The 21,725-nt window shown below is 41.8% G+C and overlaps 1 protein-coding gene and 1 long non-coding RNA gene across 3 annotated transcripts; one reads left to right on the forward strand and one right to left on the reverse strand.

Annotated features, from left to right (window-relative positions):
* Positions 1 to 5,068: 5,068 nt before the first annotated feature.
* HMGN1 (high mobility group nucleosome binding domain 1) lies at positions 5,069 to 11,196 on the reverse strand. Of its 2 annotated transcripts, none has more exons than XM_053917212.1 (7): positions 11,067 to 11,196; positions 10,795 to 10,915; positions 10,431 to 10,463; positions 10,312 to 10,341; positions 10,177 to 10,227; positions 7,351 to 7,479; positions 5,069 to 5,904 (listed from the first exon to the last, which is right to left on the reverse strand). In XM_053917212.1, the coding sequence occupies exons 1-7, from the start codon at positions 11,159 to 11,161 to the stop codon at positions 5,857 to 5,859; spliced, it is 507 nt and encodes a 168-aa protein (XP_053773187.1). In that variant the 5' UTR covers positions 11,162 to 11,196; the 3' UTR covers positions 5,069 to 5,856. The 2 variants fall into 2 exon arrangements, with proteins under 2 accessions (XP_053773187.1, XP_024417477.1); XM_024561709.3 differs by having other exon boundaries at positions 11,072 to 11,179.
* A 124-nt stretch (positions 11,197 to 11,320) lies between these two features.
* On the forward strand, positions 11,321 to 20,568 carry LOC123479776 (uncharacterized). Its single transcript, XR_006655523.2, has 2 exons — positions 11,321 to 12,681; positions 20,193 to 20,568. It is a non-coding gene; the product is annotated as an uncharacterized lncRNA (long non-coding RNA).
* Positions 20,569 to 21,725: the final 1,157 nt, after the last annotated feature.

The raw sequence follows: 21,725 nt of genomic DNA on the forward strand, positions 1-21,725 counted from the left end.
GAGAAAGAGAGGGAGAGAAACATCAGTGTGTGGTTGCCTCTCACGTACCTTCCACTGGGGACCCAGCAGCAACCCAAGCATGTACCCTAGACTGGGAATCGAATCGGCGACCCTTTGGTTCGCAGGCCAGTGTTCAGTCCACTGAGCCACACCAGCCAGGGCTCTCTATAGTTTTCTATTATTATCCCATATTTTTGGCTACTACCTCTTGCTCCTCCCTTCCAGAAGAGGGACAACTTCTGTCCTAACTCCTATTAGGTAAACAGTAAATGCATTTTCTGAATAGTCGTACTGTAAAATTCAAATATATTAGCAGAGGGAGAACATTTTCTTCTAGCCAGTAGGTAAGGTATTCCCTGCCAAAATCAACTCTACCTTTCAACGTCTGATTCAAGAGGCAAATATTTCTCCATGGCAACCCTGTAGCTAAATTTAGATGCCTCGGCAAAAGTATACACATTTAAAAAATATTTATTTCAAGATTCCAAATAAACTCAATGCCAAGTTTAGCAACCTCTAAGCACAAGCCTAACAATGTTTTATTAACCAAATGATTGTCTTCTTTTTCTGTTGTTTTGCTCCCCCCCTCAAATTTTTATCTTGAACATTCTCAAGCCTATAGAAAAATTGAAAGAACAGTATAAAGGAATCTTATATATCCTTCATGTTCATCAATTGTTTACTTTTTATATTTTAATCCTCACCCGAGGAGATGCTTATTGGCTTTAAAGCCAGGGGAAGGGAGGGAAAGAAACATCAATGTGAGAAACATCAATCAGCCACCTCCCTTATGTGCCCTTACTGGGGACTAAACCAGTAACCTTCGCTATGTGCCCTGACCTGGAATCAAACCCATGACCTTTCGGTTTATGGGATGACACTCCAACTGAATTACTCCAGTGAGGGCCAATTGTTTACTTTTTGCCACATTTGTTTATTTCTTTTGCTGAACCATTTGAAATGAAACCACACACATCAGGACTTTTTACCTCAAATAATTCAGTATGTACCTACTAAGAATAAGAACACTTCCATGTGACTATAATGCCATGAACACATGCCCCCAAATAAACAATAATCTTTAAAGGTTAGATGACTGAATAAACAAAATGCGATACACACATGCAATAGAATATTGCCCTTAAAAAGGAAGGACATTTCCGACACAGGCTACACCAGGGGCGAACCTTGAGGACATTATGCTAAGTGAAATAAGCAGTCACAGAACAAATTGTGCGGTCCCACTGAGATGAGCCCCGTAGAGTGGTCAGAAACACAGAGACGGAAAGTGGAGCGGCGGTTGCTGGGCGTAGGGAGATGGGAAATGATTGTTTGATGGGTACAGAGTTTGTTTTCCGAAATGAAAAAAGCTATGGCAATGGATTTCGCTGGTGTTCACACAGTAAGACCACTGAGCTGTGCACTTGACTCTGATGCAGACCCATTTGGAAGCCCAGAAGTTCTGGAAATCAGTGAGGTCCAGTGCCAGACAGGAGACCACTTTATTCACAGCATCTCAGTTAAATTTGTTGAATTTAATCTTTAGTTCACTCTGGCTTCAAAAATTCAATGAACTAAGAAGTGAAGCAAAAGTGAGAAATCATGCTACAACAGTTAAGACTATCTTGAAATATACTGCTTGGGAAAACCCAAACCAGCCCTGGTGAAAATTATGGTCTTGCCCATTGTACTATGCAACCACATCCTGATGCAGACACGTCCAAGCATGAAAGATGATCAACTTTTCCTCTCTACGAGCCGTGCGTAACAGATGAGTGTCTTTACAATTGTACACATGTAACTCGAATTTATCATTGGTTTTCATGTGTTTTTCAGCTAGAATTTTCTACGGGTAACAAAGTGCTTTCAGATATAACATTTAATATTCACATTATTTACAGTGATGAATTAAACCTAAGACACGACAGTCATCTTTCCAGTGAAGAATGCGAGGGAACACTGGACTTAAATGTCATATCCTGGTAAGATGCCACAACCGCATCTTCTCAATGGTAATTCTCAACTTAAAGTTAATTAAATCTATTTTCTAGTGCTTTACTTAATAACATGTACAGGTGGGGCAAAAGTAGATTTACAGGTGTTCATGTGGAAAATAATAATTAATAAGTAATAATACAAGAATAAATTGTTTTGCATACTCACAACCGTTGCTTTTGCCCTATCCTGTGTTGTAAAGGCGGGGGGCAACAGGGAATCCTCCAGGAATCCAGTTATTATAAGCTCTGAAAATCACTGACGAATCGCAGCGGACATTTATTAGGCAGTGTGTGCCAGGGAATGCATTATCTCCTCAGACCCCCTCAGTAAGGAATTACTAGGCCCTATTACCCTTCCTCCCCACTTCCCTGGTGGGCTCACATTCATCTACAACCAAGAAGGTGCCGTGGCCGCCCCTAACTCTGCAGTGGCACCATGCTGAGAGTAACTTTTTGCATCTCTGTACTGTGGCTTCCCTTCTCCCTAATGCCTTTGTATCATTTAATCACATCACTTTACATTTCCATGCCCTCAAAAAACTTTAAAATACCCATATACTTTGTTTTAATCAATGTTGAATCAGCACCTGGAAAGTCGTATGTTGATTCCAAAGATGAAACTAGCCACACTGGATTAAAAATAACAGCTTCTTGTTAAATTGAATCTGCATCCAATCCTGATAAAACGTGTAAAACTTCAAAGATAAGAAATTTTTACTATATTTGCTTTTTGTGCATTTTGTTCACTTTTAATTTCCTACACATACAAATTTGAAAAATATTCATCTTTCTTTGCTTCAAAATAATCTAGATGGGCCGGATGGACAACGGTGTGCTGGCTGTTGGGAATGATTGGTACGTAGGGCTCAGTATACTGTACTGCCTTTGACTGTGGGTAAAATTATCCCTGATTCAAAAACCAAACACACACCTAACTGTAACAGCCAAACTATGGCATAACCACACAATTCACTATTATGCAAGTATTAAAACATTTCACAAAGAAAAACCCAAATATATATGAAGGAAATTTGCCATGTCTGAAATATTACTTTCAGCTTCTGGGATTAAATGATTTTATTTTTTCAGTTTTTTTTTTAAATGAAATCTTACATACCATTCCTGTTAACATAAACCAGCTTTTTACTGAGCTATTTCCCATAATCTGAGACTCTTCCTCACCTATTCAAAGCCTAATGTTTTGAAACATTCAACTGTCTTGCGAGTAAGTATTTTTACTACACACTCATGGAATGACTGCTGATTGTGATAGGCAGATATATCTTCAGGATCTGTCAAATTAATAGAAATTACCCATGTTTGTTTCACCATGCTTGTTTTACAGAGGGAAATGTCTACATCTGACAAATTAAGTTCTCAAACTACTACACAACACTTACAAATGCTATAGAATTATATTCATTAAGTCTGAGAAAGATTACAAAATAGGATGATAGCAATTTGTTAATTCACATAAGCACAGAAAAAGATCTGAGAAAAATGCACTTTAGTAACTGAACTGAGGATGTTCTTTTCTGCATGACCCGGCTTTTCCTAAGGAGTTACTTCTGCATACTTAAATTACACACATATTCAGTTGTCTTCCCTGCACCTGCCTTGTCCCCCTAATTCCGGCCCCCACCACTGAAAATACTTTTCCACACACTTCTGAACAGACTGCTGCTGCAACCGAACCTTCCCCCTTGGCGCTCCATGACTAATCTCAGTACTGGGCACCAGGTTCCGTGCCGTAAGTCCTGATTTTCATTCAACTTCTGACAAGCCAGAAGATAGGGTTCTTGTTAACTGGTTTTTCTCAATTAAAGATTGATCTGTTTACATCATTATTCAAAGTTACCTTACCTCTTTGGATGCCTGAATTGATATGAAATGAACGGTTCTTACCACTCAGTTCTTTGTTCAACTAGTTGTTCAAAGGGCAAGAGATTTTAATACTGATCCCAGACAAACCTCAAAGTGGATCATGTTTTTAAACAATTATTTCTCTTTGACAACAAAGTACATACAGTTGAGGGTTCATTTTATCACAAAAGGGCAATGCTGAAAGCAAGTAGGACCTGGAAGTACTTCCATTCGAATTTTCTAGAGAAGACAATTTCTTCTAGGTATCAATCCACAAGAAAAAAAAAAAAAAAACCCAAAACACTGTTGTACTATTTTTTAAGAAAAATTAATAGCAATGAATTCAGAATTGAGAAAATTTTTACTGTACAATTTATCACCATTCCTAGGGGTGAGGAATGTTGGGTATTACAAATGAACACTGCTTGATGGGTTAAAATTCGTTAGTTTTTAAGTATCTCTTTAACTGGTACAAATAGGAGCTAGAGAAATTCTGGCACAAAAAGTTATGTAGTGTTTGAGAGTGTTCAGTTTGTCATTTGTGCTGTCTTTGCAGAGCCGTGACCCCCTAGGACTCGTTTTTAAAGCACCCTTGCCTCCTACTCATCAGTTCACAGGCAAAATAACCTATTGAGAAATCTGTATGTTGTTCCAGGGTCCCCCCCTCTTGAGTGGTAACCTTGGCAAGGTACTTTTCTCTGGCCCCATTTTTGGATTTGCCAAATCAGCACAGGCATTGAATACCAACCACTTCTTAAAAAAAGGACTATTTAGTTGGCAAAATGCCAAGTCCAATATACAGGAAAGCAAATTTCAAAAACATGCAAATACAAACCACACTAGGTCTAATTCTAGTTCAGTCAGTACCCACAAGCTTCCTGTGAACAGCGAATTTTGCTTCGGAGGACACTGGACTATTTCACCATTATAACCAATTCAATCACACACGCACCTTCAATGTGCAATGTAGATGTTCAAGTTGGGTCACAGAAAAATTAGCCTGCTTCATGCGGTTCAGTGGGTTGAGGGCCAGCCTGCAAACCGAAAGGCCCCTGGTTGAGGGTGTGCTAGAGGCAATCAATTCATGTTTCTCTCCTTCTTTCCCCTCTAAGGAAAAAAGTAAAATCTTTAAAAAAACCCCTACTCTTTCAAATTTTAAGAAAACTTTGGAAGTATATGGAAATTGTTTTTAAATAAAATTTAAGCCATTTTTCATAAGTGAGATTTTATTGGTTGTTCTGAAGTACACAGACATTTCAATTTGTACACAATTCTTAACATACGTACCAAAAATGTAAAGTAATGTAGTTATGATTCTTTTCTGAAGTTATTCCAGTGACTTTCCAGCTTAAAATTTGGGGACTAATTTCCTTAATAGAGTACCAAGTACCAATATCTGCAAATGTTGATATGCCGTTACATCAAAGCCCGACTAACTCACAATTTAATATATATACTACATAATCGAATTTCCAATCTTTCACAGCACATTGACAAGGTCACTAGGAAACTGGACTACCACAACAAAGATGTTAGAGTGCACAGATTTGACAGGGAGAGCCAAGATCAAGGAGTGGTTTTCTTTAGGAAACACTTCTACCAAAAACATGAGAATAGAAGTAATTTAAAATGTTCGAGACATAGTAAATGCACAACTGACTCCAAATTGCCATTTAGTATGCTTTGTATTATAGGATATAAAAGCTGCCCCCATCTATGGAATGTTTAGCTGGCACCCAAGACAATCAAAGCCTCCCATATTCAATATCCCATTATTTTCTGGTTGTACCAAAAAATAAACAACCAGCAAATGATTTCACCTCTTAAAAAAAATCATTTACACTTAAAAAAATGGGATGAGGTGGAATTCCCTCCTTCTTAAAAATGTTTCTAGAGCTACTAAAAAACTTGCATTTACAAAATAGTTGATAAAAATATTCCTCTGGATTGTACAAGAAGGGAGACAGGGACCACTGATAAGACATGATATATGATATTAATCAGACTTGGCTTCTTTTTCTCCTGCTTCATCCGAGGCTGGACTCTGCAAAAAAAAAAAAAAAAAAAAAAAAAAAGATAAGATTAAACATTTGGTTTCTGTGTTATTGCTTTGATCTTTGAGAGCTTTAGCATTTTACACAGCTTAAGTTTTACATATATATATATATAAATAACACCAAACGTGTTAAAAACAGTTGATCCTCATTATTTGTAGATTCTGCATTTGTAAATTTACCTGCTCATTAAAATTTATTTGTAATCCCAAAATCGATACTCACAGCACTTCCATGGTTGTATAGAGACACAGACCACCAATAACCGGAATCACCCAACATGCACATCCCCAAGGGCTGAGTTCTTGTTTCAGTTCTGATACTGTAAACAAGCATCTTTTTCATGCTCTATTTGGTGCCACACATTTCATATTGTGTGTGGGTGTTTTGCTGATGTTGTGTTGTGTCTTATGGAGAAAATACATGTGGGGTAGCTTCATTTAGGTATGAATTACACTGGGGTTTTTTGGCCCTGAGTTCAATGCTAATGAATCAGCAACACATATTAAACAGAAACATACGGAAAATAAGGTTATATACTGATCACTTGATGAAATGTTGTGATAGGCGTTGCAGGAATCTAACCCTGTATTTTCCCTATTTGCAACTGTTCAGAATTCACAGCAACCTTATAAAACATAACCACCACAAATAACAAGAATCAACTGTAATTTGATAATGTATTAGGTTAGTAATGTCTTCTTGTATCACATAGTATTTGATGTGTGGTTACAGCTAGGAATTAAAAGTAAACTGTGATTGCAAATTCCATAATTTAGAAGTGGACGATTACATTAAAATGTGCCCTATAAAAAGACAAGTTGAAAACCCTCTTTTCATCATAGCTTAAAAGAATACAGATTAAGAAAGTGAACTTAATTACCATGTACACTAGTATTTGCTTATTTTAGTTCCTTTTTATTTGCTTGATCTACGTTATTACTTAGTCCTAGACAACTGGCCCCTTTTGGGACAAATAAACCAAATGTTACTAGAAACAAAAATGGTAAAAATGTGCCATATGAAGAGAATAGATTTTTTTAAAGTTTAAAGCAATATCCAGATTATAAAAACAAGATTAAAACATTTCTACAGATGGCAATTTGAAAAACAGAAGAGACTTAAACTCCTGAGGTCATGTGAAAGAGAAATGAGTGCCACACCAATTCGTCAATCCTTTTTACACTAATGAACCCCATGTACATCAGATGATCCACCTGTTATTGGTGAAGTCATAAATGTATTAGAATTTCTTGTTCACTCACTTAAAAAGAAACCATTTACATATATATTTTTTCAAGCATAAACTAATTCATAAAAATAATTTACTGCACAAAACTTTCAATACTATAAAGACTATCTCATCACCTACATGAAAGCATACAATTTATTATCTACTCTTTAGAGTTAAAGACCAACAACACAAACATTCAAACCTCCTCGTTTTTAGTTTCTCCATTTTCCGCAGGTAGATCTTCCTTAGGTTCCTGGTTAGCCACTTCGGCCTGCTTTCCCTTTGCTCCCCTTTTCCCTTTCGTTTGCACTTTTTTGTCTGCAGGTTTGTCCTATGATAGAATAAGAATGTATGTTTTCTGACTTGCTATAGTTTTTCCACAAAAGGGGCAATGTTAATGCTGCCACACATTGGCCCGACCTGTGAGACACATTTTTTAAATGAGCCACCTTAAGGGCCACCCCCAGTAATCAGGACAACCAAGTCTAAGGAGAACTGTAACAGGACTTGCCTATCAAGACTCGTATGATGATTTAGTCATCATAAAGCCCAAACACAACTTTTCCCAACATCTTCTCCATCACCCACTATTCTCTGAATTTCCACATGGCAGAACAAATGAGGTAAAGAACAGTTGGAGGAATCTCTTCCCCCCATAACTCCCAAACTGAGCAACAATCAAATGGTCAAATGTCCACTGTCCTGACAAGACATTTACCCTCACAGTGAGCCCATTCACCTGAAAAAAGCACCATGTTGTAGGCTCAGGTTGACTATCATATAATGAGTAGCTAAAAGGATCAATTTTGAGTTTATCGTTATCAATTAGGTATTTGAAGAATCTGAAAGCACACATTAATTAGTATGATGATAAAACAGGTTCAAAATTTAAGCCACTTTTAAAGCAATGTAAAACAATACTTCTGGATATCATCCATCAATGGGGAGGAAGCTTAAGAAATATTTTAATGTTTCCTGAAAATAGAGATGGTAAGTTAGGTCAGTTGATAGGTAAGTTGTATAAAGACCGCTATCAACACTGACCACTTGAGTTAAATGGCCACAAAGACAGGCAGGTAGGTCTCACAAACATGAATGATGAGAGGAAGTAAAAATCCATGCAATGGATTCTGTACCAGCTGTGGCATTCCATACATAAAGACAGCATGGCTAGTAAGAATTCTGTATCTTTAGGACAAATACTAAATTATGTAAACAAACACATTTGTGATAACACTGCTACAGATGTTGCTACCAGGAAATGTCACAAACGCTCCTGTACTTAAAAACTATTGTTTTGCAAACTGTAGATTTCTCATTAATTTCATAACCACTACTGTAATGACATAAAAATGTAAAACCTTAAAATTGGAAATATAGTATGTAGTAATGGCTTGAACTGCATACCACCTTTAATATTATCCAAGTCAGGAGCACACAGTGGGATACATGTTTTGAAGACACCATGTGTAACCTGTAGTATGGCAATCAATACTTCAAAAGCTTTACCTTCTGTTTAACATTTTAAACAGATCAATTATGAAAACAAATGTATCAATTATAAAAACAAAAGTGTATTACACAAACTAAAGGGGGAAAAAAAGCCAACACCTCCCACCCTTTCCTTTGGAAAAGCAACTGACAGGTTTGCTCCCGTAAGGAACACCAACATTAAGAGTTACATGTTGACCCCTGAGAGGAAGAAAAATGTTTGAATATTAAGTTTTATGTCCTAAACTGGAGTTATCAAGTTTGAACTGTTTTCATTAAAATAATGTTAGGACAGATCAAAACACAGACAAAAACAGGCATAGTATTTCACCAATTGGTCTATTAAAAAAGCAAATAAAAGAAGATGGGTAATACTACTACACTGTTCCTGCCAACATTTTCCAAGAAGATCCGCTATTTTTTTTTTCCAGCGGTCATCTGGTTCGTATACAGAGAATTTCTGCATTATCTTCTGGTGTGGGAAATTCTATGCTGACATACTATGTTTATACCTTCCTTGAACCCCCCTTAAGTCAAAATTTTTACACTCAGCCCTGTACAATGTTTAAATAAAGAAATGAGGGGGGGGAACCCCTTTGTGCAGTGCTAAGCTTCCACCTACACTTTCAGGAAAGGGATGACAGCAATTAAGGATGTTTTTTGTGGAAGAGACTGCAAATACCAAACTTTCACTTAAGTTCTGAGTGAACAGAGATTAATCACACCATGAGTTTCCCCTGAAGAACATGGAGAGCTTAGCAGAGGGTGGTTTCACTGCTGTAACCAAAAACAAAGCTACCAACGATTTACATATTTTCTGCCTTTCCAACTTAAGCTTTCAAATGTGTATATGCCGGGGAACTTCTTTCCAAAGACCTGCCACTGTGAATAATGCCATCATAAATCTATTCCAGAGCAACAACCGTCATGATTAACTGCAAGGAAAAAAAATGATTTAGTCAACTTCTTCATGTAACTGCACAGAAATTACATTTCGAATAGTCACGTTCTCAGGGAACACAGCCCTTACCTACCCCACACACCTGAGATACGACCCCCTACCTTGGTTTGTGAACTTTTTACAAGCCAAACCCTTGGAGTCCCTTTCCCCTGGCCTCATTCCCAGCTCCACTGTTACTGTCTAAAGAAACAGGAGCGTGCAACCATAAACACTGACCATGCGTACACAACACAAAGAATGTTTCCTTTGTAAGCCCAAATTAACATTTGGTATTTTCAGTCATCTTGCCTCCTAATCTCTGCAGCAGCATTAATGTCACATTGTACTTCCGTAAGCCAGGGCAGTTATGGCTACATTTTACCCAGACCTCCCCTCCAGATGTTTACTTAAGTTATTAAAGTACACTACTAAGTAGAAAAGGTGAATTCCAACATTCAGAAGAATGACATCTATGAATTATTTTGAGTCATTCCAAGTCCAGATGTTGGGCCCCGGCCCCAGCGTGGTATGAAGGGGAAGTCCCGCGCTGAGCAGCAGTGCGAGACACCGCGGGCCCAAGGTGAGCTGCAAACCTACCTTTCCTGCCGCCTTTTTTGGCTTGGTTTCCACTTTTGCAGGAGCAGGTTTCTGAAAAGCAAAGGTAGTACTGAGTTTCTTCACTGGGCACGATCCCACCGGAAAGAAACAGGGTCTAGGGCTCGCTTTACTTACAGCTGACAACCTCGCCGATCTCCTCTTGGGCTTTAGGAGAGAAAAAGAAAATGAGCGAGAAAAGAAGAACGCAGTCTAAGCGGACCCCCCCCCCCAAGGCCGCATAGCAGGGTGCTTACCTCCTCCTTCGCCGCCCCCTCAGCGGAGCTGACCTGTGGAAGGAAGCACACCACGAGTGGGAGGTACCCGCAAACAATAGTGCCCCAGCGCCCCGCAAGCCCGCCCGCTAGAACAATGCCCAGCCGCGTGACGTCAGGGGCTTCCCGCCGCCGCTGCGTTCGAATCTCCCACCCGGATCTTCGGGCTGCCGAACACCGCGAACCACTGCTCACGAGGCCGCGGGGCGCCCGCCCGCCTGTCGCAGGTCCCGGGGCGCCCCCTGGGCCCAGCACCGCCGTGGACGCGCCAGGCCTGGGCCTCGCAGAGCGCCGCAGCTGGCCTGGGCTGCGGAGGGGGCGTGTGCGGGCCGCGGTCCCCACTCACCTTCCTCTTGGGCATCGTGGCGGTGGGACGGGCGCGTGCCGGGTGCCTGAGGGCCGCGGCGCGCGGGGAACCTTCGCAAACCTGGACTGCCTGTCCGATACAGCTGCTCCCACTGCCCAAACTGCTCGGACCCGCGATGGGGGCGGTGGGAAAACCAGATGAAACCGGATTGGGAGCCCGCCTCCTCCTCCCCCCGCGTCCCCCAGCCGCTCGCTCCCCCTCCTCGCCTGGCGGGCCGCCCCCCTCCCCTTCCCATTGGCTGCAGGGCCCACTTCACCGCGGTCTGCTCCCTGAATAGGTGAGGCGGGCCGTCACTCGACCACTCTGCCCCGCCCCCGCTCTCCAAGCCCCCACTCCCGCCTGCCATCTCGCGGCCCCAGACCCAGGCGAGTGGGGCGGGGCCTCAGTGGCCGCTCTCGCCTCACGGTAGTTTGAAGTCGAGCCGCAAAGTGCGGTCTGCCTGCCGATTGGCGGATGCTTGCCACGTGATCTCCGAGTGACCCCCCCCCCCCATGGACACCTGGGAGCACGCCAGGTCTGCATGCCAGAAAGGTCGAGTACATTCCATGCAGGGTAAATTACGAAGAAACAGTAAAGGTCTCGTAGACTGGGAAGGGAGACCCAATGGATTCAAGTACTAGCTCGTTTCTCCCACCTCAGTTGACAGGAAAGGAAATTTAGGGTCTCTAGCTTCTCAGGCCTGTGGGAAGCGGGTCACAGTGCGCAGGCGCTGAAAGGGAGGTCGTGGGAAGGAAAGCGGGGAGCAGGCAACTCGCTAGACGTCACTGCGCAGGTGCGGGTCTTTACGACGACTCCAGCCTCGAGGCTGGCGCCAGGCGATGCTCCCTTGCTAGGTGGTTTGGGGATCTGCTCTTTTCGCGATTGTTTCTTTTTGATCATCTATTCCTTCAGAGGCCAGACGTGCACGTGGGTCGACTCAGGAGCTTTGTGGGTTCCTGGTCCCCACCGTCCCCAGGACGTGTCCACTGTTAAACCCTCGGGCCAGGCTGTCCGTCTTGCGTTGAAGTGAAGTGGGCAGCATCCCCACCCAGCTCCTGCCCGTTTTTAACCAGCTGCTCACATAAGCACCTTTTTAAAGTGGAGGAAGGGCTTCAGATTAGGGGTCGGAGCTGGGAACCCCGGAACCAGTGAACCCTGTTTCTTTAATGAAGAAAAAATTACGTTTAAAAGACTGAATTGAGTTGGGTTATTATAGAACAAAATTTTAATCGGAAAATTGTCAGCTGGAATTCTTGGGAGAGGAAGAAACGTTAGACTACTTTGAATCCAAAAGATTGGAATTAAACCAAATGTCAATCATTTGAGCAGCTCGGATAAATTATATATGGCATCTTCACAGAGTGGATTACTGAGCTACTGAAAAAAAAAATGAGGCTCCTCTTTACCAAGGAAGAGAATTTTGAAAACCACTAGTCAGACTATGCAACTCCTGATCGATAATTCTAGTGCCTTCCCTTCTCATTCAAGAAAGCCTGAAATCCTTAGAGTCACAGCGGGCTTAAGCCCTCTGTGACCTAGCCCCTCTTCAGTGATCATCACCGCGGCTCACCGTTTCACCTTCTGAGCCTCGAACACCCCTTTCTTCAGGGCCTTGTCACCTGTTGTTTCCACAGACCACTGCCGCTCTCTTCCTCAAACTCCTTTGGATCTTTGCACAAATGTCACCCTCTCAGTGAGGCCTTTCCTGACCTTTCAATTTAAAATTGCAACTCCCTGTCTCCGTTCGCAGCTTTATTTTCTCTGTAACATCTATTGAATATATAGTTATATTGAAGACAAAGATACATTCATTGTACCTCTCAGGAAGAATACATAACAAAGTGGCCCCAGTGGTTGCTCCTGGAGAGAACAATTGAGGGCAACAAGGTAATATTAAAATTTATCCTTTTCTATCTTCTTTTCTTCCGTTTGCATTTAAAAAGATAACATCAGATATGTACTGGCACAAATATGTACTGAGTTCCTGCTGTGTGCCAAGCATTATGATAGGGGTAGAGAGACTGCAGACAGGATAATACCCCAAGGACTCAGGGTGGTAGTTTAGTGGGGAGAGAAGCCACAGGAATTGGCCAGGTAAGGGAAAGGGGAAACCACAGGCAGGGGGACAGCACATTCCCAAACATGCAGACTTAGCAGATCCTGACAGCCCCCCTGGACCTTCGGAGTGGTGGAGATGGAGTTAGTGGAGAGTGGACAGTGAAGATGACAGGGGAGAGGCAGAAGACAGTACAGCCGCAACCTGCAGGTGTTCCGTACGAGGCTTAGGAGGTGGGCCATTATCCAAGGAGGGGGAGACTCTGCAAGACCTTAAGGGAGTGGCAGTGCTGATATCTGAACTTAGCTCATGAAGGTCTTTCTCCCTTGAGGACTGAAGGTGCACTAGGCTAGTGGTGACAGATTCGTGGCCTACTTATTTGCATTGGCCCAGATGTTTTTTTTTTAAGTTGCCCAAACAAGCACATGGAACAAGGGGAACTCAGTAACAAAACTGACAGTGCCTTTTAAAGCTAAACACTATGACTCAGTAATTTCACTCCTAGAAGTATACCCAACAAAAGTGCTTACATCTGTTCACCAGAAGACATAAAGTAAAATATTCATAGCTGAACTATTTCTATAGGCCCAACTGGGAGCAACCTACTTGTCCATCAACAGGAGAACGGATGAATAAGTGGGAGGCTATCAGCAATGAGAAAGAGCCATCTGCCACTACAGACAACAATGTGTGCATTTCACAAGCGCAGTGTAGAGAGGAAGATGCCAGACTCCCAAAGATACAAACTGTGATCCCATTTATATAATACACAAAGGGAAGCAAAACAAATCTAGTCTGTTGGAACTCAGACTAGTTGGGGTGGGTGAGGAGCTAGTTAGTGACTGGAAGAAAGAGGAGTAGAGGACTTGAGGGAGCTCATCACGTTCCATCTCTTGATCTTGTTGCAGTGCTCTGTTTACTGTGTGAATATTAATTGACCAGTATATGTATATACATTTTTGGATAAAAGAGAATATCATCAATGAAGTGTAAAGGTTTTTTTAACCAACATGTCCAAATCAGAGGATTTCACATACAAATTTTACTCTTCAACTTCTGGCCTCCTTTGTCTGCGCACGCACTTGACCCTGTCACTTTTAGGAGGCATCCCTTCTCCAGTTTGCTACGGTTTCAGTCCTGCTGATTTTTCTCACCTGTGCTTCCTGCCGGACCTCTGAAAGCATTTCTATTTGTGATGCCTGTGTGTAAGTGCTGTGCCATACTGTGTCTCATGAAGCCTTGTGGATGTAAGGTAAAGGAGGCTAGGTGTGCGACAAGTTTGTGAGCAAAGGTATGAGGGATGGTGATGGTCAGGACTCTTGAATGCCTACTGGTCACCACTGCGTTGGAAATCGAAGCTGCTGCAAAAGGATGAGATGTAAGGCATGCAGGTGAAAGAAAAAATAGAGGTCTGAAGCAGGAGCTGTCCTGCTCACTCTGCTGAATGAGATGGCCAGAACACTAGGGCACAAAGAAAGCTCAAAGGTAACCAACAGATGTGGAACTCACCATGCTGCATGGGTTTCTTGCTTGCCTGCACATTTTATGGATATATGACCAGAGGTAATTGTTGTTAGATAAGATCATTGGAATTATTATTACAAGCTTTCCCTTCCAGCAGTTCATAATCCTGGTTGTTATTTTAGAAAGAACATTAAGCCTACGCTGGTGTGGCTCAGTGGATTGAGCGTCGGCCTGCGAATGGAAAGGTGGCCAGTTCAATTCCCCATCAGGGCATGTGCCTGGGTTGTGGGCCATGTCACCGGTTGGGGATGTGCAAGAGGCAACCAATTGATGTTTCTCTCCATCTTTTTCTCTCTCCCTTCCCCTCCCTCTAAAAATAAAATAATAAAACCTTAAAAAGAGAAAGAACATTAAGCCAGCTAGAAACTGATCATATTATTCTTTCCTGTTTATGAGTGAAGCCTGGCTTTCCAAATATGGAAAGGAAATGTCTTAGTCTGTTAGGGCCGCTATAACAAACATACCACAGGTTGATTTATAAACAACAGGCATTTACTTCTCACAGTTCCATAGGCTGGGAAGTCTAAGCTCAAGGCACTGGCAGATTTGGAGTCTGGTGAGAGTCCACTTCCTAGTTTATAGAAGGCTATCTTTTTGCTGTGTCCTCCTGTGGAGGGAGGGGGAAGGCAGTTCTCTGGGGTCTCTTTTATGAGGATAATAATCTCATTCATGAGGGCCCCACCCCATGACCTAATCACCCAAAGGCCCACCTCCAAATCCCATCATATCGAGAGGTTTCAACTTTTGGATTTTGGGGGAACACAGACATTCAGTCTAAAGTAGAAACACTCCCTGCATCCCTTCCAGATCACTCGGCTTCTGTGGCCTTGTAGGAGAGTCATCTTCTAAGTGGGCAGCCATCTCATAATATTTTAGACTTGAGCAAAAATATTCTATTCCGATGTTACGGGGTACTTGTTCTCTCCAAAATGACATTGTTACAGAACAGACCCGGGGGCGGGTGCAAATGATATAGTATTACCGAATGGACCCCCCCTTGTGCTACAGGGGTCCCCCACCCCATACTAGGTTCATCTTGCCCGCCACCAGGGAAAGACGTCACTCAATGCCAGAGACTGGTGAAAGGGAAAAGGACTATTTATTTAAAGAGTTATACAAACGTAAGAGTAATAACTTAATGTCTTCATTGAGATCCCAAAGTCCTTTAGAATACCCACAAACGCACAGTCCTTCCTTCCCCCTCTGCCCAGTCCAGGGTACCGTATCTCGGAAAAAGAAACAGAAGTCCGCGGTTCTTCTCTGCCCAAACCGAGTGTTCCCCAAAAGAGGCCGCATGGCTGCTGAGCCTGAGTTTAAATCCCAGCACCAATCTTCCTCTGCCTCACCATTTCCAACTCCTCCCACAACTGTCCACAGCTGCCAGCATTCCCATGTTTTTCCAGCTTTACTGGGCTGCCATAGTAAGTCCGGGCAGGTGTGGCCTTGTGGTGTGGAGCCAATCATCTCCAAGCTCTTATGCAGGCTCTGTAACCTGGGGGAGTTGCCTCCCAGTTACATCCTGGGTTGAAGTCACTCCCATCCCTCTGGCTCAAAGCACAGCCACAGCTGTTTAACATATCTATGAAACCAGTTAAAGGTTATAGATATGTTAAATGGCCATTCTAGAGGTTAGCTGCAAAACTGTTGCTATTCAAAACAACTCTCAATGGCCCTGCTCCACAGGTCCCATCCCTCAGCTCAGACTTGTGGGGGTGAGGACATCATATATATATATTTCTAATATTTCTTGGACACCCTGAGTTCTGGACCCCATTACAAATTCCTATTTAGGCCCCCCACCGCCACCCAGCTGCACCCTGTTACAACATGACAGAGTTTAGTTTCCTTGGCTTGTGTGAACTCTAAAAGCAGAGGCAATAGCATAGATGAGTTCAGCCAACATGGTTTGAGGGGATGGCCCATTCATAAAGAGACAGGAAGAAGCTATCTCAACTTGGTTGGATGTTGCCTCACAACTGTGGTTTGCAGTGTTGACCAGAATAACAAAGGCAGAAAAAAAAAAATTAGTGTTTTTTTACATTTTTCAAATTAAAAAAACAATTTCTTTCTGAATCCTTTCTCAAAAGCATTGTAATTGTAATTTATGTAGAATTCACTTTAGTGTTATTTTCCTTAAGAACAAAATAGGAAAAAAGGAAATAGAATGTGACATTTTATTATAGTTAAATGATATAAAATATTATTCCCATCTGAATTACTTCTCACTTTTCTTTCTGTTCAGAGACACCAGATATAGCTTACTTAGAAAAACAACCCTGGCTGGTGTGGCTCAATGGATTGAGTGCCATCCTATGAACCAAAGGGTCGCCAGGTTGATTCCCAGTCAGGGCACATGCCTGGGTTGCAAGCCAAGTCCCCAGTAAGGGATGCATGCAAGAGGCAACCACACAATTGATGTTTCCCTCGCTTTTCCCCTCCCTTCCCCTCTCTCTAAAAAAAAATAAATAAAGTCTTTAAGACAAAAAAAAAAAACAGATAAGCCTTACATATTTTTTCTTGCCTACTGAGCCTAAGTATAATCCAGTTTCATTTTGTCACTTATGGTCTTGATTGTCACATGGTTTTGCATTGCTTTCCTATTACTAGTATTGATCATATTGCACGTTGTAAAGTGCCCTTTGCCCCTTTTAGTGGTGCCAGCCTATGCAATCAGCTCAGTCTAACACTCTCTGTGAAATACCGTAGATTTAGTTTTGATCTAAAAAAAAATTTCTTGTCATCAAATTGCACCTGTCCTGCTGGGTGGCCAGTAAAGTTCTCCTTGCCATCAACAGGTCTAAGAGAGGTGAGCGATCTCAGACTTGTGTACTAGTCTGTTTTACTTGTGTGCTTGAGTTGTCTACCCTCATTATTTTGGTGAACTTGTAAAGCTTCCTGTGTAACGCTAGTAAGTTCACGGTGTGCGGGAGGCAGTGGGATCAGAGGGCTGCATTTGTGCCCTTTTTCTTTTGGAAATTTCTAACACAGATCCATTAATCTATCTAGTTCATTTTTCCATGGATGTGAAATGAAAAGAATGAAGTATATGAAATCCTTCGTTAGCCGTCACGTGCTCAGTCCCCATCTTAGCTCAGGCCCCTCTGTGTTTAATAGCATTCATACCACATTTTTGAAAAAAAGTTTTAAATGGTGCATATACCATCATTATTTCATGTATAGCACTCTTTTATTTTACATTATTTACTAACAATTGACTGAGTACCCATAAACCCATCATCCGAACTTGGACCTAGGAAACAGATAGTTACCTAGATAAACATATGTGTCCGTTTTAAGTACTTTTTAAAAAATATATATTTTATTGATTATGTTATTACAGTTGCCCCATTTCCCCCCCCCCTTTATTCCCCTCCGCCCTGCACACCCCCTCCCACCCACATTTCCCACCTTTAGTTCATGTCCATGGGTTGTACATATAAGTTTTTTGGCTTCTATATTTCCTATATTGTTCTTAACCTCCCCCTATTTTCTACCTGCCATTTATGCTACTTATTCTCTGTACCTTTTCCCCCTTTCTCCCCTTACCACTCCCTTGCTGATAGTCCTCCATGTGATCTCCATTTCTGTGATTCTGTTACTGTTATAGTTTGCTTAGTTTGTTTTTGTTTTTGTTTTAGGTTCAGTTGTTAATAGTTGTCATTTTACTGTTCACAGTTTTGATCTTCTTTTTCTTAGATAAGTCCCTTTAACATTTCATATAGTAAGGGCTAAATGATGAAATCCTTTAACTTTACCTTATCTGGGAAGCACTTTATCTGCCCTTCCATTCTAAATGATAGCTTTGCTGGATAGAGTAATCTTGGATGTAGGTCCTTGCCTTTCATGACTTGGAAGTCATACTTCTTTCCAGCCCCTTCTTGCCTGTAAGGTTGCTTTTGAGAAATCAGCTGATAGCCTCATGGGAACTCCTTTGTAGGTAACTGTCTCCTTTTGTCTTGCTGCTTTTAAGATTCTCTCCTTACTTTAATTATGATGTGCATTGGTGTGTGCTTCCTTGAGTCCAACTTCGTTGGGACTCTCTGAGCTTCCTGGACTTCCTGGAAGTCTATTTCCTTTGCCAGATTGGGAAGTTCTCATTCATTATTTGTTCAAATAAGTGTTCAGTTTCTTGCTCTTCCTTTTTTCCTTCTGGCTCCCCTATGATTTGTATGTCAGAATGTTTAAAGTTGTCCCAGAGGTTCCTAAGTCTCTCCTCATTTTTTAAAATTATTGTTTCTTCATTCTGTTCTGGTTGAATGTTTATTTCTTCATTCTGGTCCAAAGCATTGTTTTGAGTCCTGGTTTCCTTCCCTTCATTGTTGGTTCCCTGTACATTTTCCTTTATTTCACTTTTCATAGCCTTCACTTTTTCCTCTATTTTGTGACCATACTCATCCAATTCTGTGAGCTTCCTGATTACTAGTGTTTTGAACTGTGCATCTTTGTCACTTAGTTGTATTTTTTCTGGTGCTTTTATCTGTTCTTTCATTTGGGCCATACTTTTTGGTCTCAGCGCACCTGTTTCATAGTGAGGGGCAGAGTCTTAGATTGTTCACCGGGAAGGACAACCCAGGTCGCTGTGTTATGGCCCAGGGATCCAAGAGGGAACAATGCGGCCTCCTTAGCACTCCGCTGGCTTTCAGTCTTCCTCCACTACCCACAAGCAAATTGGGCCTTTCTGGTGCTGATTCCCTGGTGGGTGGGTTTGAGTACATTCTAGGACCCTGTGGGTCTCTCCAACAAACTCTTGTGAGGCTGGGAGTTTCTTCCACCCCTGCAACCCCACAGGTGTTTTCAGTCAGAGGTTTTGAGGCTTTATTTCCCCTGGCTGGACCCCTGGGTTGCATGGTCTGTCTTGCTCCCCACTTGTTCCTCCCAGTTTATCTGCATGCGAATGTCAGACTGCCTGCTCTGCCAGCTTCTGCCTTGCCCACCCTGATCCTCCAGCCACCACCTTGCCACGAGCCCCTCCTACCGGTCTGGATGAATGTTTCTTCTTTAAGTCCTTGGTTGTTGGACTTCCATACAGTTCGATTTTCTATGAGTTCTGGTTGTTTTTTGTTTTTAAATTTGTTGTTCTTTCTTTTGGTTGTGCAAGGAGGCACAGCGTGTCCACCTACGCCTCCATCTTGGTCGGAAGTCCTTAAGTACTTTTTTTTTTTTTTTTTGAGATTTTATCTGAGAAGAGAAGGGAGGGAGAAAGAGAGGGAGAGAAACATCAATGTGTGAAAGATACAGTGATCGGATGCCTCTCACTCGCCCCCAACTGGGGACCTCTTGTACCCAACTGGGGACCTGGTCCACAACCCAGGCATGTGCCCTGACTGGAAATCCATCCAGTGACCTTCTGGTTCACAGGCTGGCACTCAAACCACTGAGTCATACCAGCCAGAGCTCAAAGAACGTTTTTAAGAGAATGAAAAGACAAGCCACAGACTGGAAGAAAATATTTGCAAAGCATATACCACATAAAGGACTTGTATCCAGAATGAACTCAAAACTCTATCCAGTTCTAAGAGGGTAACTCAGTAAAAAGAGGGCAAAAGATTTGAACAGATACTTCATTGAGGAAGACATAAGAATGACAAGCACATGAAGGCCTGCTCAATATCAGTCGCCATTAGGGCGATATAGATATAGCATCGAAGTCCAATGAGATACCACTACACACCTGTTGGAAAGACAAAAATGTAAGAGACTTACATTGGATAGGATGTGGAGGAACTGGATTCAAACCCTGTTAGAATGTAAAATGGTAAACCGCTTTGGAAAATAAGCCAGCAGTTTCTTAAAAAGTTTTTGTTTATTTTATTTTTAGAGGAAAAATATCTTCAAAATGATCAGTGTGATGAAAGACAAAGACTATGGAAATGTTCCAGATTGAAGGAGGCCAAAGAGACATGTCAATTCAATGCAATACCTGACCCTGGACTGGATCTTGTAGTGGAGGGGTAAATGCTACAAAGGACATTATTCGGTCAACTGTCAAAAACCGGAACACAAATGGCAGCTGGATAGAAGTGTCAAGTCACCGTTAATTTTCCTGAGGTTGACAAATTACTGTGATTCTATAAGAGGATATTCTCAGTGATATCCTGAAAGAGGCGGGGGAAACATGACAGAGCAAATGGGCTACAATGTTAAAGCAGATGAATCTAAATAAAGGGTGTTGGGTGTTCTCGACACCATTTTTATTCTTTGCAACTTCTTATATGTTTAAAATTACTTTTTAAAAAAGCTAGTGAAAGGTAAATTTCTGGCCCTAACCTCTGTGGCTCAGTTGGTTGGGCATCATCCCTCAAAGTGAAAGGTTGCCGATTCTTTTCTGGGTCAGGGCACATGCCTGGGCTGCAGGTTTGTTCCGTGGTCAGGGTGTGAGCGGCAACCCATCATGTTTCTCCCACGCACTGATGTTCTTCTCTTCCTCCCTCCCTTCCCCTTTCCCTAAAAATAAATAAAATAAAATCTTAGAGGCAAATTTCTGGACATAGTACAAAGTTTGTGAAAATTTGAGGTTTATTTTTATTTTTTAAAATATTGTATTTGTTTTTAGAGAGGGGAAAGGAGGGAGAAAGAGAGGGAGAGAAACATCAATGTGTGATTGCCTCTTGCCCCACCCTATAGGGGACCTGGCCCACAAACCAGGCGTGTGCCCTAACTGGGCACCAAACTGGTGACCCTTTGATTCACAGACCAGCTCTCAATCCACTGAGCCACACCAGCCAGGGCAAAATTTGAGGTTTAAATGAAGTCAACTGCACTCATAACAATAAGATTAATTCTGAAACTACTGAATTTTGCATATTCAGAAGGCTTAGCATAACAGAGACTAAAATAAAAACACTTTAAAGGTTATTTGGTTCTAGCAATTAAAAAAAAAATTGAGGTGAAATTTACATACCATGCAGTTAACCATTTTAAGGGTACAATCCAGGGGCATTTAGTATACTCACAATGTTGTTTGACAACTATCTAGCAAAATTAATAGTGCTGCCTTTAAGTATAATTTAACATTTGAATTAAAAAATTTTGCATATTTTTAACAAGTTAAAAAACACAGCAAAATAGTTCACCTTACGTTATATTTTTCTTTCTGATTAGCTCCTCACATGTACACACATACAGTGCATGTATGTGTGTGCACACTAAAGGAATGCTTGAATATTCAGCGATGCTAGAACACAATTTTCCACAAGACCCTCATACTTCACTCTGCGTTAGCTATTCTGGGTCCTCAAACAGGCTGCCAACATACAGAACAAATCCAGGGCTGGGACAGCTAATGAGCAATACAAAGGCTATAAAATTTGTGCATTTGAGGTAGCTGCCTGGTTTTCCACTCACTGAAACA

Source organism: Desmodus rotundus, chromosome 2 (assembly GCF_022682495.2).
Source record: "Desmodus rotundus isolate HL8 chromosome 2, HLdesRot8A.1, whole genome shotgun sequence".
Taxonomy (NCBI): domain Eukaryota; kingdom Metazoa; phylum Chordata; class Mammalia; order Chiroptera; family Phyllostomidae; genus Desmodus; species Desmodus rotundus.

Coding starts and splice junctions, on each gene's coding strand:
- HMGN1 (XM_053917212.1), bottom strand. CDS start 11,161: ATGGCAGGCGGGAGTGGGGGCTTGGAGAGCGGGGGCGGGGCAGAGTGG. Junction 10,342..10,430: donor AGGGGGCGGCGAAGGAGGAG/GTAAGCACCCTG, acceptor TCTCTCCTAAAG/CCCAAGAGGAGATCGGCGAG. Junction 7,480..10,176: donor CAAAAAAGGCGGCAGGAAAG/GTAGGTTTGCAG, acceptor ATTCTATCATAG/GACAAACCTGCAGACAAAAA.